Raw genomic sequence first — 18,923 nt, forward strand, 5'->3', positions numbered from 1 at the left:
TCAAAAACGTGTTAAACATGCCAAAAACATTAAAAACGTGTTCAACGTGTCAAAAATGTGTTAAACGTGCCAAAAACGTGTTAAACGTGTTAAACGTGTGAAAAACATATTAAAAATGTCAAAAACGTGAAAAACATGTTAAACGAATAAAAATATGTTAAATGAGTCAAATACATGTTAAATAAAAAAATAAAAAAAATAATTTGGGTTACCCAACCCATATTAGTAAATAATATGGATTGAATTATGGGTTGGGTAAATTTAATTTAGGTTGAATATGATTTGGGTAATACGGGTTGGGTTTACCCGTTTGCTCACCCCTAAGTATGTTTGTGATGGTGTAGTCTTATTTCTTACTCTCACCATTTTGAAAACTAATTTCTTAAAATGTTCGAATTCTCATAATCAAACCTAATTTAATTATCTCTAGTAAAACTAAATTAATAATTTCACTAACTAAAATACTAAAATATTATTTATTTTTACAAAAATTAAAAATTATTATTATAATTTAATATATTTTAAATATTTATACCAAAAACTATTCAACTCTTCAAAATTATCCTACTCAATATTTTTTAAATAAATTAATATTTATTTAAATAATCATAAAAAAAAAACTCTAAAAGCATTCTTTAAAAAAATTATATATTTTTTTGTTAAATATTAATGAAATATATATTTTAAATAGAAAGATGGCAGTTTTATATTTATTAAATTATGATAAATATTTTATATTTTTAATTAAATAAAATATAATAAAAAAATAAAAATATTAATAATAGTTTCATTTACAAAATAATATTAATAATTTTCTCAAATTCTCTCATTTGAATCAAGATATAAATAAAAATAAACAATAAAAGAGAGTATATAAAGAATATAAAAAATAAAAAAGTAATTTTATTTATGAAAAAAATAAAAAATAAAAAAGAATATATTGAAAAAAAATACTTATTTAATGATTTATTTTAATTAAAATTTAAAATTATATATTAATAAAAACTTATAAAACTTAATATATTTATATAATTTATTTTATATTTGACTATTTATTAATTTAAATAATTTATTAATATTTAAAATTAAAAAAATAATCAAATATACATAATATATATAATATTAATTATTAAATATTATTATAAATATAAAACAATATTATCTTTCCTAAAAAATGCAATACATTTTTTTTTACTTTATTTAAATTTGTGAATGTATAATGTGTAGTTAATATTTTATATTATAATTTAAACAGTAATAAAAATTATTTAAAATTTAATATTTTTATTATATTAACTTAAATTAGATATAATAATCTCTCATCTTTATTATCTAATATATCTTCTTGTCTAGTTATTTTTTTCTTAAATACTCTAACCCTAATCAAATAATAATTTATCTAGCCGCCAATCTCTCCCTCTCCCTGATAACTTAACCCTAGCCCACCTCTCACACTTTTCTATCCCTAGCCCACCTCTCACTTTTCTATTCTCTAATACTCTAACCCAATTTATTTACTCTTCACCTTGATCAATTGTTTACATACACAGAAAAACAACGTTATACGGTCAAGGTCAGAAGAGCGAAAAATGGTGAACAAGCAGGTGGAGAAGAGAGGAGGAGGAGGAGGCGGCGGCAAAGAGAAAGAGCAGAGTTATAAACAATGGAAGTCACTTGTGCCTATAATTTACGATTGGCTTACTCATCATTCTCTTCTCTGGCCTTCTCTATCATGCAGGTACTTGTATATATATATCAGATCTATATCTATCTATCATATATATATCTAATCTATAGCTATTCTATATCTATCTATCATATATCTAATCTATTTTCTTACAATAGATGGGTCCCCCAGTTAAAAAAGGGTTTTTTCAAGAACAGCCAGCGCCTTTACATTTCCGAACAGGTAAACTTAATTGGATCTTCTATTTCTCTTTGTTATTTTCATTTATGTACATCCTTTTATAATTAATTAGCTAGGTAGACCATATATTAATTTGATATATATATATATATATATATATATATATATATATATATATAGCCTCATCTTAGCTAGCTATATATAGCTTCACTTTGCATTTCTCATGGTGGCTCTAGGGTAATGCTAGTTAGGCGGCATAAGACGCCTAAGCCGCCCCCCTCTCACAGCCACCAGAAAAAATGAAAACACTAACAAGATTTGAAGCATAAATTAGAATAATTTTACTTTGTTGGCTTAAGGCATCAAAAACCTCGTGCCCGACACTGGCTCGACTTTATCTTCTCTGGAACAAAGTCTTCACCATTTGATCAACAAGAGCCTCCATACATCTTATATGTTCATTGAAGCAACTTCAACTTCAAAGTTTTAGTCTATGTTTCGGTGATTATTAGATTGTCCACTTGATATCAATTGCTAATCTAGAATTGACTGCAATTAAGAATTTCGAAGATGTGCGAAAAAGGTCTCCACTTCAACTTTGGGGACCGAGCGAGCCACAAAAGGATGAGGACTCGAAGGTCATTAAGGCTATTGAGTTGAACTAGGAAGATGTTGCTTAATCTTTGGTTGAGAGACCCTAAAACTTTCTATCATCCTAAATTATAATAGAGTTGGTAGACACAAACTTGGCTAGTTTTGTATTTGTTCCATTGTAAAATAACTGAAGAGAGTAAAGATTTTTCTTGTAAAACGGAAAAAGAGCATAGTTTGTCTATAATTCTTTTATTGATGACTAACGTGTTTGGTCAAGATGATCTCACCTCATCAATTCATTTTCGAGGAGACTAACACCACAACCAATTCACCAAGATTTGTATTTTTAATGAGAATCACACTATCTAATATGTGAATATATATAGTTTGTCCAGGATAGCCATTCTAAGTTAAATGTTGCAGCATTCCAAATAAATCAAGAAAATAGTAGTTTGTTTAATCACACATTGGACAAATTTCCTATATTTGTAGCTCTAACAACTTGAACCACGTTCTCCAATTCTTCAACTATTGCATATACACATGGACTTTATTTCAACTACTTTTGTCAAAAAGTCCAATGTTTTCATTCCAACATTTAAGCAAACTAAAGAAATTCTTATGTTACTTTCTATCATTGTCTTTTTGTTTGACAAGGAAATATAGTCTCTTTGCAATTGTTGTTTTATTTGTCAATAAGAAAGCTCTTTCACTTTTGATGTACTAAAAACCATCTTATTTTGTTTATAGATAATATTAAATAGATAGAGGGAAATCCCAAAAGTTACGTCCATCCAAAGTTACAAGATTATTATAAATTATTAATATTTAGAAATACTATTTTTCTCACATTTTTTTTTCATGGATGAGGTTCTTTGAAGATAATATTATATCAAAACTTACTATAATTTAGATTAATAAATTCATTGATGTTTTTTCTTTATATTTGGATCTATATATGTTCATTGACATTTTTTTCTTCTAATAATAGGTCTCAAGTTTGATTCTCATTGAAATTATTGTCTACAAAAATAAACAAGGTAATGAAAAACTCACCTAATTATCTTAAATGTAGTCTTGTTGCAATCTATATATATTCAAGGTCTTAACAATCAATAATAGAAAGAATATATTTTTTTCAGTGGTCTACAAACAAGGCATTTGTTATAAAAACTCAACAGAATATGGCACCTTGAGTTTGTGGGATCATGAAATTGATGTCAAATACATTTTCATATAGCTAACTAATTCAGAGTGATTCTCGTTATCTAGATGCATGATACATTTTATTTTGAAATTATAGTGTTACTGATAATTATTGAACTTTGGCTTCTCAACTTTATTTCTCTTATTCTCTCTTCACATTATATCTATCCATATCAATTGAACCCTAAGAAGTAGGAATTCATATTTATCACTATATATATATATATATATATATATATATATATATATATATATATATATATATATATATATATATATATATATATATATATATATATATATATATATATATATATATATATATATATATATATATATATATATGGTTAGGCTGGGTATGGACTCTTTTTGTCATATATCCACATTATTACCCTTAAATCAATGCTGTTGTAGAAAATTGGTCTCTATTTACTGATATTTTTGTTGTGTGTTTTTGTTTCTTTCGACTAACTGATGGTAGTGTGTTATCGCAACCTGTGACATCGTTAAACATAGGGTTGCTTCAGCTGAACATATCACACTTGTAAGTTTATTATTTTTGACATTGTATAAAATAATAATTCATTCTCTTTTTCATTGTTGTACAATTATAATAATGTATTCTTTGGTTGCAATGCAGTTCAATGAAAAGTCTAGTTCTCCCTTTGTGAAGATATTCAAAACAAATATTCACCTTGGAGAGGTATTGAATGATTTTAGTTGTTTTTCTATCTTTTCATAGTTAGGACATATAGATGTTTCTAAAATTAAATATGTAAATTTAAAATTATTATTTTGAGGCATGATGTTCTATAGATCTTGTTAACCTTATTTGCACTATGCATGTATTATTCTATATTGTTCTAGAAATATGATCGGTAAATAATATATGTGTTGTAAAGATTTCAGGCTGCCATAATCCATTATATTTTATATCATTTTAGATTCATTCTTTAAGTGAAGAACACAAATTTTGATTGTATATGATATCATTACAGGTGAATCGAGTTAGAGAACTTCCTCAAAATAACAATATGTTTCGGTCCATTGGTGTCACGGTCCATTCAAGGGAATACCGATGTTCATTAAAGTCTTGGCCTCATAGTGCACTAATCTTTCTAGCCCAAAGGAAGTCCAATCATCTAAATAAGCCACTACAAGGAATATTCTAGAAGCATTACAAGGAATATTCTAGAAGCATCAGAGAAGACATGTCCTAAAGTAATTAATGTAGTAGTTGGGTAGTAGGCCCATTAATAAGATAGTTTGGAGAATATCATTAATATGGTAGTTGATTGATATCATAAATGTAGTAGTTGTAATTAGCCATATAAATACCTTAAAAGTATTACTTTGTAATTACCAATTATTCAATCAATACAATTCTTATTCTCAAGCTCTCTTTATCTTTCTAAGTTCTTCTTGCATTGTCTAAAAAGGCTTACTAGCTAGAATATGAGTCGATTTAGCTTAGTGTCACACATGTCGAATTTCATCTAAGAGATGGATTTAAGTGTTGCTACCGTCACTAAGGTTTCGAGCGGCAAACGTAAGGACAGAGATCCAAGATGGATAAGTCGTCGAGAGAGGTTCTGCCATGGAAGCATAGGTGACCAAAAAGCTCTCGAAGCATTTAGCGTGGTCACTGATAGAGTGAAAGTGTTGGATGAGATAAGTGAAAACTTGATGAATGAGGTCATGGGGATCATTAACAATTCGAATCGTAGCATTCGTGACGAAGTGCTGAGATCGATTGAGGGGAGATTAATGATATCCAACAGGAAGTACTCGACACAATTCGAGAAAAAACCCATGTGATGATTGACGCTTTCCGAAGGGAAATGATGGGGAGGCTCGATGCGATGGAAGGTCAGATTGGGTGGAATGGAGGAGAACTTCGAGGTGCGACACCTCATCGAATAGATGTTCCTAAGCCAACTCTCGAGGAGCGCAAGAGAAGTTGAGGGCTTCCTTTAGAACATGGAATGATATTTTCGAGTATCAAACATACTTGATGATCACACCAAATTTTAGACGATCCCTTTCTTCCTGATAGAGATGACGCTATTGTGATGGAGAAGGCGTGAATAGGACATTGAACAGGTACGTTGATGATGAAAACATGAAAGATTTCAAGACCGATTTCAAGCGCTAATTCTTCCAGAGAACGCCAATTATGAGGCACGAAAGTGGCTAAGTAAACTTGTGCACAACAAGACCATGGAAGAGTATGTGAAGGAGTTCCAAGAATTGATGTTAGAGTTACCTATTCTAACAGAACAAGAGGCTCTGTTCGCGTTTGTTAACGGCCTAAAAACTTAGTCATAGTGGTAACTGCAAAAAGCCAAGGTGTAGAACGTCTCTAAGATAATTGCGTTTGCGGAGAGGTTGATCGAGCTCAAGTTGTTAGTGGACATGCCGAAGTTCATCAGAGATGATGAGGATAAAGGTGGGGGAGACCGCCCACATGATAAAGAGAAATGTGGGGGAGACCGCCCACCCAAGAAGTGACAACCATACTACAATTCGGGAAGGTAAACCGACAAATCGGGTAAGCCAAGGACTTGTCACATTTGTGGTGCCACCAACCACACAAAGTTCATATGCACGTTCAAAGGTAAAAAGGTTGCGGTAATTCTAGAAAATGAGTCCTTCGATGAGGAAGAAGAGACTCAAATAGGATCTTTAATACTACTCAATGCTGTAAAGTTTAGTGTTGCAGAACCGATCAAGGGAACAAAGAGGGGCTCGATGTTCATGGATGCCTTGATCGGGGGAAGGCAGATCAAAGAACTAGTGGATACTGAAGCTACTCACAATTTCATGCGTGGAGGATTGACTAAGGCGTTGGGTCTTTGCATCCACCCAACGAGAGGGACGATAAAGTCCGTGAATATAACAGTCAAGCCGGTGACCGGGGAGACTAAGAAAGTGCACACTAGGATCGGAGACTGGAAGGGAATTGTCTCATTTACGTTAGTCCCTATGGATGACTATGATGTAGTGTTGGGACTAAAGTGGTTCGATCAAGTTCGTGCTTCTATAATGCCTTATTCTGATTCCTTAATCATTTTGGATCATGGGAAGACTAGTGTGAAGTTAGTCTAATCGATATCATTAAATCCTATTTCGGTTCTTCACCTCATTTTATATGAGATGACTTCCGAGGAAGTCATACCCTCATTTCATTTTACGATGTTTGAAAAAAAGGTAAGCCACGTGATTTAATGAAATCGAAAATTAGACTTTAGTTTGGCCTATCATTTTGGTTCCTCATCCCACTCGGAATTCGAGAGGAAGGTAAGTTATGAGGCGAAAACTATCGAGTCGAATTAACGCTTTAAGATGTCGTCTGTTTTTAGATGTTACACATATCATAAGGTGTGCTACTGGAAAAATCATGATCGTGTTTATGTTGGTATAACATATATGGGTAGGGAAAACCACGTTCCTTTTTCCCTTAGCTGGAAAAGCAATTGGGTGCACAAGAGCTGGTTATATTCTTATCAATGGAAACCCGGATTCAATTCATTGTTGCAAAAAAAATTTATTAGGTTTGTGCCTTTTAATGATATAGGGCATTAAAATCTTAACACTAGTGAAATATTTTTGGTAACTCTTACTAAAGTGAGGGAAACTGGATACACCTATACTAAGGTGAGGGCAACTAGATACACCATAATATTATTGCAGTTTGTAAATTTAATAACATTTCAATTGATATTATTTTGAATTTGTAGTTAATAATAAGGTGTTGGTGATGTGTTGATATAATTTTCATTTTAGATAAGTTATACTATTAGAGAGGGAGTATTATTGACATAAGAAGTTGGTAATTTCTGTTAGGATTTGGATGCCCCAAATCTTATCTTTTTGAAACGATAAAAACGCAAAAAAAAATACAAGAATACATAGATTTATAGTAGTCACTCAAAAGAGTTACGTCCACTTTAACCACCATCTGATTTCATTCTGAAGAAGAAGAATAATACAAAGTTTTTGTCTCACACTGACTCTAAAATTATGTCGTGTCATATAAACTCTTAATAATAATATATTTATAGGATAAATATTAAGATAGGAAAACATAAATAACTTTTGGTCAGGTCAAGCTCAAACCAAATAAACTTTATAGAAATTAACTTAATTAAAGTTTATTATAAGTGTAGGCTCCATAACTCAACAATCTATCACTTGGAGACTAATTTCATATTCTTTCAATCGGTAGTGGCTCTTCATCTCGTGTCTTAACAAAGAAGGCCAACTAAAGTTGCAAACAAATTCAATTACTCTTTTGTCACAACTTTCGTTAGCATATCTACTAGATTCACTCCATCTTCTAATGTTGATCGGATGAAATGATAATGAACTTGTATATGCTTCGTCCTTCCATGATAAACATGATTCTTTGCCAAATGAATGGAACTCTAACACACTTCCATCGTAGTTTTGTCCCAATTGTTGCAAAAAGGGTTGCAACCAAATCGTCTCCTTAGCAGTCTCTGTCACAATAACATACTCTGCCTCACAACTAGAAAGATCAACAATCTTCTGCAATTTTGAAACTCAACTAATTGTCGTACCTCCTAGAGTATAGATGCACATTGTCATTTTCTTACTACTATCAACATCACCACAATTGTCAGCGCCAACGTATCCTTCCAAACTCATGTTAGACTTTCGAAAACATAAAACGAGATTCATACTTCTTGTTAAGTATCATAATATCAACTTTAGTGCTTCTCAATATTGTCTACTTGGGTTGCTCATAAATATACTAATAACTCCCATTGCATGTGATATGTCTGATCGTGTGCAAACCATCGCATAAATAATACAATAAATGATAGAGACATGTAGAACTGTGTTCATGTAATTTTTCTCATTCTCAGGTAAAAGCGATTGATATTTGGATAGTCTAAAGTGACTAGTTAAGTGGGTAGTAATTGATTTTGTATTATACAAGTTGAATATGTTGAGAACTTTCTTCACATATTTTTTTGTGAAAATTTGAGTACTTAATAATCCCTTAAGATCCTCATTCCAAGGATTTGTTTTCCCGCACCAAAATCTTTCATTGTAAAATTCTTAGACAACTCTTTCTTTAGCTTGTTAATCTAATATAAACCTGCTCTAACAATTAACATATCATCAACGTAGATGACCATAATAATGTACGATTTATCAAGTCTCTTGATATAACATCAATGATCATCTTCACACTTTATAAAGTTGTTACTTTTCATGAAGTTATCGAATTTCTTATACTATTGCCTTGGAGCTATTTCAAACCATACAAGTTCTTCGGAAGCTTACACACAACTTTAACTTTTCCTTTTACTTCAAAACCTTGTGGCTGTCGCGTTAAATCTCTTCATCCAAATCATTATGAAGAAAAATGGTTTTGACATCCATTTGTTGAAGATGAAGATCTTCTTTCACATTTAAACTCAAAATAGTTCTAATTGTCATAAATTTGACCATGGGAGAGAATATCTCGTTCTAGTCAATACCTTCATTCTGTTGAAATCCTTTCATAACCAATTTTGCCTTGTACCTCATGATTTATCATGTTTTTATTTAATCTTGAAGATTCATTTGTTGTGAAGTGTTTTCTTTCCCTTTGATAGCTCGATGGACTGCCAAGTCTGACTCGACATTAGAGAGTTCATCTTATCTTTTATCGCAGACCTCCACTTAACTGATTCATTTGATTGTATTGTTTCCTTGTAGCATTCAAGTTCGTCTTTAGCTGTCAACAAGATGAGGTTTAGAGAAGGAGACCACCTCTACTAATTTTCGATTTCTTGACGATCTTCTTAATTGTATAACTGATATTTGCTAATTTACCTCTAGTACCATGTTCTTAACTATTTTATTTTCAACAACACATTGGTCTTCTTCGACAATCAGTATATATATTCAGCTGAAAAATCTATTAAATCAATATAGAAGACTCTTGGATTTTGGAATCACAATCTGATGTCTTCCCAACATAATCTTTGTAAAGAACCTGTTTATTGAAGATGAAGTTCTTACTACAAATGATCTTCTGATTTTAATTATCAAAGAACGATAACCAAACTCGATATCACCATAACCATTGAAAAACATTTATTAGACTTTGGATCAAACATGCTTCTATCACATTCATTAATATGCACATATGATAAACTAGGGCTGCAAATGAGTCAAGCCGCTCGTGAGCCGCTCGCAAACTGCTCGGTCAAAGCTCGACTTGAGCTTGACTTTGACCGAGTTCGAGTCGAGCTCGAGCCGGCTCGTTTATTATTCGAGTCGAACTCGAGCTCATATAAAGCTTGCTCGATGACTTGTCGAGCTTTTTCGAGCCTCAAAATAATTAAATATTTTTTATTTATTTAATATTAAAATTTTACACAATGTTTCCGTCACTCTTCATCTCTTATTCTTCATCAGCTACTCTTTATCTTCTTCGTCACTTTTCATCTCTTCTTCTTCATCAGTTACTCTTCATCTTCTTCATCAGTTACTCTTCTTCTTCATCAATTACTATTCTTCTTCTTCTTCTTCAGTTATTATTCTTTTTCTTCAATAACTCTTATCTCTTCTTCTTTAGTTATTCTTCTTCTTCTTTAGTTATTATTCTTCTCCAATCACTCTTATCGCTTCTTCTTTAGTTTTTATATACTTCTTATTCAGTTTTCACAATTTCTTTTACTCCTCTTTTTCTTCTTCTTTCTTCAATCTTCACATCTCATTAATTCACAATTGGTAATTAAATTTGTTTTAACTTCTTTAATATTGTTTTTACTTTTAGATAATTTTTCATGTATAAGGAGAAACTTATGTACTTATGTTTATATAGATAGGGTTGAATAAATATAAAAAACACTGATTTTCAATTGATTGAGGATAAAAAAAAAGTCGACAAACAATATTAGAGATTTATGATAAAAAAGGTTAATATTATATATATATATATATAATAAAAGTATATTATATTAATAATGAAAGAGATAAATAAAGATTAATATATTATATATAATAAAAATAAATATTAAGGATGTAATAACTAATTTGTTATATATAATATTAAAAAAAAATATATTAATATAATATATATATATATATATATATATATATATAATAAAAGTAAATACTAAGGAGGTAATAATGAGTATATTGTATATAATATTGAAAAAATAGAAAAATTAATATATTATATATAATAAAAGTTTATAATATATATAATATTAAAAAATATAAAAAAATTAATTTATTATATATAATTCAATTTTGGTTCAAGTTTTCGAGTCGAGTCGAACTTTTGGGTAATATAGTCGAGTTAAACTCGAGCTCAAATTTATAAGCTCGTTCGAGCTCGAGCTCGGCTCGACTCATTTGCAGCCCTATGATAAACAACCAAACACTTTCAAACAAGAAATATTTACCTTTTTATTGTTTCAGACTTATTCTAGAATTATGAATTCAAGAGGAACATGTGGTCCTTTATTTATCAAGTAGACATTAGTGTTGATAGATTCTGCCTAGAAGATTTTAGGCAGTCCAATATGCAATCTCATGCTTCTAGCATGCTCATTCAATGTTCGATTCATCCGTTCAGCTACTCCATTCTCTTAAGGCATTTGAGGAATAATCTTCACTATACCAATCCCATTCATAATTCAAAACTCTCTAAAATCTAAATTAATGTACTCGTCTCCGTTGTCATATATCAATCATTTAACCTTCTAATTTATTTTATTTTCAAACAAAACCTTCTACTTTTTGAAAACAACAAATACATCAGACATGTTCTTCATATAGTAAACTCATACTTTTCATGTTGAAACATTTATACGCATCACATAATATTGTGATTCTCCAATATAATAAATACCACCACCAATCTTAGTCGACCTCTTTTACCCCACTTCAAAAAATTAACTACAAATTCTAATCGATCACACACCTCTTATTCACCGTCAAACCAACCACTAATCCCCCAATTGACCCTTATCTTGTGACTCATACATTTCATATGCATCTTTTCCCCCTCATATGCCTCTTTACCCTATCGACAAACAATCCACCAATCACACACCTCTTATACCTCGTCGAACCAACCACTAACTCTTCAATTGATATCATTTAGTGACTCACACTTTTTCATATGCCTCTTTATCTTCTCGACTAACAAACACCCCCACCATCCGACCTCAATCTCGTTACCTCACACTTTCAAATGCTCGTCAATTCAACCAATAAATATGACTTCACAATTTCACATGCCTCTTATCCTTTGTTTAAAAGTTGTGCCACCATATATTATACTCAAAAATACATTTTTAACATCGATCTCTCAAATATTTATAATAATCACTTTTAAATTTACAATTTTTGGGATTCGAACTTTGATATTAAACATGAAATGTGACCTTCGACGCTAGACCACTTGAGGTTGTTTAAATAATTTTATAATTTTTTGTATGTATATATATATATATATATATTTAATATTTTATATTTATTATCAATTAGTTAATTAGTCGACATTTTGTGACTCGCACTTTTGAATATTATTTTTATTTATGACTTTATTATCATGGTTTGACATATCAACGTTAATTGAAGTATGCTCCTGCAGCTCCTTAGTCTCACTAGTTGATGTACTAGGTTTTGATTTAAAAAATGAAAACAAGGTTTTCTTCTTAGCTCTTTGATCATCCATTAAAAAAATCAACCTATTAAATATTAAATCAATCTTTTGAGAACTGAGATATGCTAAGAAATATTCAAAATAAAAACATCTATGAGAACCTTAAATTGCAAAAGAATGAAAAAAATAATGAATAGATATTAGATATTGTAAATTTGTAACATTCTAGTAGGCATGCAGTATCCACAAATACAATCTTCATTTATGGTTTGAACTCTGAATTAGGGCAAGACAACTAGGCAAGACAACTATAAAATTAGGGCTAATGGGAATTCTGATTTATAAAGTAAGAGAAAAAAAAAAAGAAAAAAAAAGAAGAAGTTGGAAACTATGGAAGAAAGAGAAGAATTGAACTGGGTTTGGGCTCCTCAATTTGGATTTGGCCAAATATCTATTACTATTACATATATCCAAATTAATCACATCTCTCAACCCGATCAACTAAATTCAAATTCAAATTAAATAATAATAATAATATTATTATTATTATTATATATATATATATATATAAATATATATATATATATATATTTATTTCAGGATGAGATGGAGTTATCATATATATATATATATACTCTTTTAGCATTTAAGACCTCTTATTGAATTGTATTTTTAATATAAACATTAATTTAGATTAAATCCCAAATCTAGGATTCCATTTTAGATGCGGTTTTAAAATATCTTTGTGTGTGTGTATGTGTGTGGTGGTCATATACTGTTAAAATTGCCAATGCCAGACTCCTCTCTGTCAATCTCAAACCATACATGGGTCATGGTGGCCCGTGGATGGCACACAGATATTTTCATCACTGAACGAAGAAGAAAAAGATGGGCGTTTTGGCCCATCGATCGCAATCGCAGTCACACTCGCATTGTGTATACAGTCACCCTTGTAAATTGTAATTTAATTGGTATCTGATATTAAAGATCACACCCAAAAAATATCTGATAAAAAAAGGAAAAGAAGAAAAGACATTTCATCCCCGGATCGATGGATCGATCGAATAAATAATATCTTGATTAATTGTCTCTGTCGTCCCGAAAGAGAAACATAGTGAGAGGTGGAGATGTCTCCATGCTTGTTCACTGCTTTAGCCCCTAAATTAATTCCTCTCTTTTTTTTCAATCAAATTAATAATGCCATCCTTCACTTTTGAGATATATACATCAAAATGTTATTTATATACTAAAAGTAAAGAAGGACAAGCCAACAACAGCCACACCATTACAAGAAAATATCTCTAATTGCTTTCATCTTCCAAATACATTATTGAGAGAGACTTCTCGAATATTCCTATGATTCTATTCCATTTTTAAACCCTGTCACCACAACTTGTTAAAAACAAATTCACTGAAACATTCACCTAAATAAAATCTATATAAGCGTTCATATTTCTGCATTCATCTTTGCACTAATCAATTTGAAATCCCACTAGATAGAGAAAATGTATTCCATGGTGGGTGTTTGGATGGAAGAGCTGACAAAGGTGAAAGAGAAGATTCAAACATGCAAGTCTCTTGAATTTGATCTGCCGAAATTTGGGAGAAGAACAAGAGGACTGGAACCACAACAAGCTGATCAAGAAGAAGCCAGGACAACTAGACCGCCAAAGAATCTGCAGCAGCAAGACAGACTCGTCTTCTTGAAGTTGAAACCAAAAGATATTCTATCTCATGATAATCATCACGATGATGATGATCATGACACCATTTGTTTACTAATCATGGACCGCTTTACTACAACTTAAAATTTCTCAACAATAAATACAATTATTTCCCTTTTCTATATTGATACAATATCTTCTTTCATAAGAATATAATAATTAAATTAAGAAGAAGAAGTGGTTGAAGACTCTTTTTCCTCGTTGAGTGATGTAGTAGTTATGGGACGTCTGTTCATGTTGTCCCATTTCAATATCTCCCTGGTATATCTAAAAGCTTCATCCACACTCTCTTGCTCCAAAGCCGTCACGACTCACCTGTGAAACCTTGTTAAAATCTTGAAGGGGTGTAAACTGTAAACTCAAATTGTATTATTGAAGTGGTCATTTCAAACAATTATATATCCCTTATATAGAATTTCGATACTAATTACAATTCATAAAACTATAACAAACTAATTAACTGTTTTAGTTAGTAACTAATTAACTATGTTATTATTATTGTTTTTACATCCTCCCTCAAGGAGAAACATAATAGAAACAAAGTTTCATCTTGACAAAACTAGTCGATGAAAATCAAGTTACGATCATGCATCCATCGTCTTCAACAAACTAATTCAGCAAACTTTATTTTTTTTAGCTATCCAATTTAGACAGCCGAGCAAACCCAATTCAGCAAACTTCATTTTTTCTTTCGAACTACCCGATATAGATAGTTCAATCTTCGTTAATTCAGTTCACAACAATCATCATGAATGGTCTTATCTTCATTAGCTGTCAGCTTTCAACCTTTCCAACTTTAGCTTTTTCCTTTCAAAGAAAATCAATTTAGCATTCTTCTTGGTATTGACGAATCAAATCGACAAATCTCCATTTTTTCGGCAATTACAAGAGAATCTTACTCTACGGTTTGAAGACTATCAAGAACTCATTTTGATCGACAAAGCCGTTCTCGCATCGAAAAACACGTTTATTTATCAAAGAAGCCAATTTATCATTCTTTCATTTTCAGCCAGCCCAATCCAGCCAGCTCTAGTGAAGCTACCATATAGACAGCCCAATTTCATTTTCTCTACAAGACCATTCGTCATATTCGTCGCTCGATCGATTTTGTCACAAATAGAAAGCAATGTTTCTTTGCAGATGTGCCAACTTTCTCCAAAGCTCCGGGAGGAGCGCCTGCAAGCATAGTTGTTTGTATTACTCGTTTGGGAGGACCTTCAACATTTGTGATTTTCTTGAATAATATTTTGATGACAACCCACCAGAAGAAACCATAAAATATGTTGTAGATGGTGGAACTGAAGGCTTTAAAGTCCATGCAATCTTCTAGGTGTCACTCTTTGAATGTGATATTTGAGAAAGAACAATATACCCTACTTAGATCATAATCAATGTTAGCAGCAGCATGGGTCCTGTTAATTTGTTCTCCTTGGTGATGTAAAGATACCAAAGTCTTGGTAGCATCATCCCTCATGTTTACTGCTATCTTCAAACAACTATTGACTGTCTTTGTTGTTTCATCAGCCTTGTACTCATCATAGTTCTCCAATTCTTGCACGGACTGGTTCTCTAATCAACCTGAATTAGTAAAATCATTTTTGTATCTGCTCATTGAAGACGAAAGAACAATATGGGAAGATGGCTTTACTTTATTACCACCATCTTCAAATAGCTTGATCCTTGAATCTTATTCATGGAGCAATATTGGTTCAGAAGAGGATATATGTGAAAGTGGTTGATGAGTTTTCGTGTTTGATTCTTGGTTTGAATCAAATGGGTTATAGCCATGACAACAGTGTTCTTTTTAGCACGCCTGTGTAAGTGAGTCTTCTTCAGGTGAAATATATCTGTGGATCTGATCATTAAGTGATAGAATTTGAAGAATCAAAAAGGCAGCCAAACCAGATAAGCAACAAATTTTGGATGTGATATTTGGCTTTTTCTCTCTCTAGTGAAATTCTCATTATGCACGTTAACCGAAACACCTATAATTGCTGATTGTGAAGTTTCTGAACTTTGGCTATAATTGTTGATTGTGAAGTTTTTTAACTTTGGATTGATTTGTAGAATTAGGTCGGAGAAGAATGAAGAAGCTGATTAAGAAAAACGTGAATGGCTTCGGGAGTCGTCAATCCCTTCTATTAATGTAATAAATCTGTTACAGTCCCTGAATTATCTATCAGGTTTTAATAAGACTATAAACTTATAAAAACATATAATATCAATATATTTTCACATCCCTCCCTCAAGATGAACTTCCCTTAAGTTCATCTTGTCTCTAAGATTAACAAAAGGTCGAAATTCTAAGGGCTTTGTAAAATGTCAGCTTGTTGAATTTTTGAATATACATGTAATGGATGAATAAAACCTTGTTTGAAACTGTCCCTCACAATATGACAATCTATGTCGAGATGTTTCGTTCTCTCGTGGAAGACTGGATTTTCAGTAATATGTATTGCAGCTTGATTGTCGCAGCGTAGGGGAATCGGGAGATGTACTGCAGCATTGAAGTCTTTCAGCAAAAAAATGATCCATTTCAGCTCACATACAGTGGTGGCCATGCTTCGGTATTCCACTTCTACAGTGGATCATGAGACTGTGTTTTGTTTTTGTTTTCCAAGACACCATGGCTCCTCCAAGTTTAACACAATAACCTGTAAGGGACCTCCGACTGTCTGTACAAGTTGCCCAATCGGCATCTGAAAAAGCCTCAAGTACACTATTAGTATTACAAGAGTAAAACAGTCCAAGTGAAGGCGTGCCTTTAAGGTACTTGACAACCTGTAAGGCAACCTCCCAATGGACTTCCAGCAGTTTCTGCATATATTGACTTAGTTGCTGGACACTAAAACCGATATCTGGTCTTGTAAAACTCAAGTAAATTAAACGTCCAACAAGCCTTCTGAACATCTCGGGTTCAGCCAATTCTGGACTATTTAATTCATTGAGTTTGATCCCTTTTTTTATTGGGATATCAACTGGTTTACATCCAGTAAGACCTGTGTCAGCCAATATGTCAAGAATATACTTGCGCTGATTTATAAATAAACCATCTTTAGTACGATGCAATTCCAACCCTAGAAAATATTTGGCTTTGCCCAAGTCTTTGATTGTAAATTTTTTATCAAGATAATTTTTAACATCATTTATAATTTCTATAGAATTTCCAGCAATAAGTATATAATCTACATAAACTAACAAGGCAGTAAATGTTTTTTCAGTTTTAAAAATGAATAAACAGTTATCATTAATTGATTGAACAAAACCAAAATGAATTAATTGTTTTGAAAACTCTTTATTCCACTGCCTTGAAGATTTATTTAAACAATAAAGGCTTTTCTTTAAATTGTTTCCTTAGCCGTATCATACCGTCTACTGAAGTGGAAGACATTAAGTGATGACTAATTTGATTCACTTTGGTTGTTATGAGGTAATCATTACTTAATCATTCAATATTTTTTTATAACATTTGAATGATTTATTTTTCAGGATCCGTTCGAGTGTACTGATGGTTCTATTGATCAATATCAAAAGTCCGGATTGGCACACGCTAAACAGATATGGGATAGATGGCGCTCGGATTTGAACAGAGATTATATCTGCCTTCATCAATGAGACGAGGCAGTGGAACTTGCCAATCCTCCATGAAACTACAATCGAGATGATTGGGAGTTCGTGTGTTGAAACCATTACTTCACGGAAAAATTTAAGGTACGGTTTCATAATTCAAATAAAAACTTATAGTAATTATTCTAACTTTATTTTTTTATTTCAAATACAGCAAAACACTCGAACCAATGTTGTCAACAGAAATAAGCTCAAATTCCCACATCATACTGGAAGTAGACTGTTTGCTCAAGTGGAGGAAGAGTTGATATGTACATTATTTCTAATAACTTAATATAAAAATTGTTATTAATTTTATAAATCATTTATTTCAATAGGCACTTGAAATAGGACATACTCCCTCTGTCATTGAAATATTCAAGATGACCCGTACCCCAAAACCTACGAAAGAAAACCCAACTCCCGTCCCGGACGAACGAGCGCAAGAGAAAATTATAAGTTAATTGAATATAACTAGTTTTTTATTATATAAATGAAAATTTATTTCAAATTTGCAGATTGAGATGAAGGAAGTAAGAAGTAACGAACCGGAAATATCTGACTTTGAGTTGACGGAGAGGGTGTTCGGACAACAAAAGAATGGGGGAGTGTTCGGTATGGGATCAAGTGTCCGGCCCACACACTTTCGTGAGGATCGTCGAAGTGGCAACAGTTCACAACGATCTACTGATCGATTGTTTGAAGAGAATCAAAAAACAGCAATGAAACTAGAGGAATTGAAAAAGAGGGATGAAGAAAGAACTCGAACAATTAATGAAAAACAAGCGGAAAAGCTAGAAATTGTGACAAGAATGGAGAGGGAAAAGTTAGAAATGAATGCAAGAATAGAGAGGGAAATGTTATAAATGAATGCAAGAATGGAGAGCTTTAAAATTTTTATGAGACAACATCAACAACCACTCCCTCCTCACCCCACCAGCTAATTCTAGTACGTTTTGATTGGTTTTTTCGACTGAAAACAGGTTTATAAACTAATTGAGTACATTTTAATTTGAATTTAAAACAGATTGTGTAGATGATTAGTTTGGTTGATAATTTTGGAATTATAATGGTCATTTGCTTTATGAATTTCATTTGTTTTATTATTGATATATTGGTTTGGCTGAATAGGTTTTGGTTGTGCACAAAACAATCGGCCTATTTTGTACATTTTATAGGGAAAACCCGAAAGTTAAATAGAAATCTTTCAGTTTTTTTCAAAAGGAAAAACCGAGAGTTATCTGGAAAGCTTTCGGTTTTTCCTTTAAGTAAAAAACCGAAAGTT

General features: G+C 31.7%; 1 protein-coding gene across 1 annotated transcript; it reads right to left on the reverse strand.

Annotated features, from left to right (window-relative positions):
* Positions 1 to 16,573: 16,573 nt before the first annotated feature.
* On the reverse strand, positions 16,574 to 17,678 carry LOC124930841 (secreted RxLR effector protein 161-like). The gene is made up of 2 exons (XM_047471206.1): positions 17,621 to 17,678; positions 16,574 to 17,031 (listed from the first exon to the last, which is right to left on the reverse strand). Exons 1-2 carry the CDS (start codon positions 17,676 to 17,678, stop codon positions 16,574 to 16,576), a joined length of 516 nt encoding a protein of 171 aa, XP_047327162.1.
* Positions 17,679 to 18,923: the final 1,245 nt, after the last annotated feature.

The sequence above is a fragment of the Impatiens glandulifera genome, chromosome 1 (assembly GCF_907164915.1).
Source record: "Impatiens glandulifera chromosome 1, dImpGla2.1, whole genome shotgun sequence".
NCBI classification, from domain to species: Eukaryota; Viridiplantae; Streptophyta; class Magnoliopsida; order Ericales; family Balsaminaceae; genus Impatiens; species Impatiens glandulifera.

What these genes read in the sequence shown, in the direction of transcription:
- LOC124930841 (XM_047471206.1), bottom strand. Translation starts at nt 17,678, where the DNA reads ATGGAGGATTGGCAAGTTCCACTGCCTCGTCTCATTGATGAAGGCAGA. An exon ending in TGAAGGCAGATATAATCTCT is followed by an intron (nt 17,032 to 17,620) that starts GTTCAAATCCGA and finishes TGGCTGACACAG; the next exon opens with GTCTTACTGGATGTAAACCA.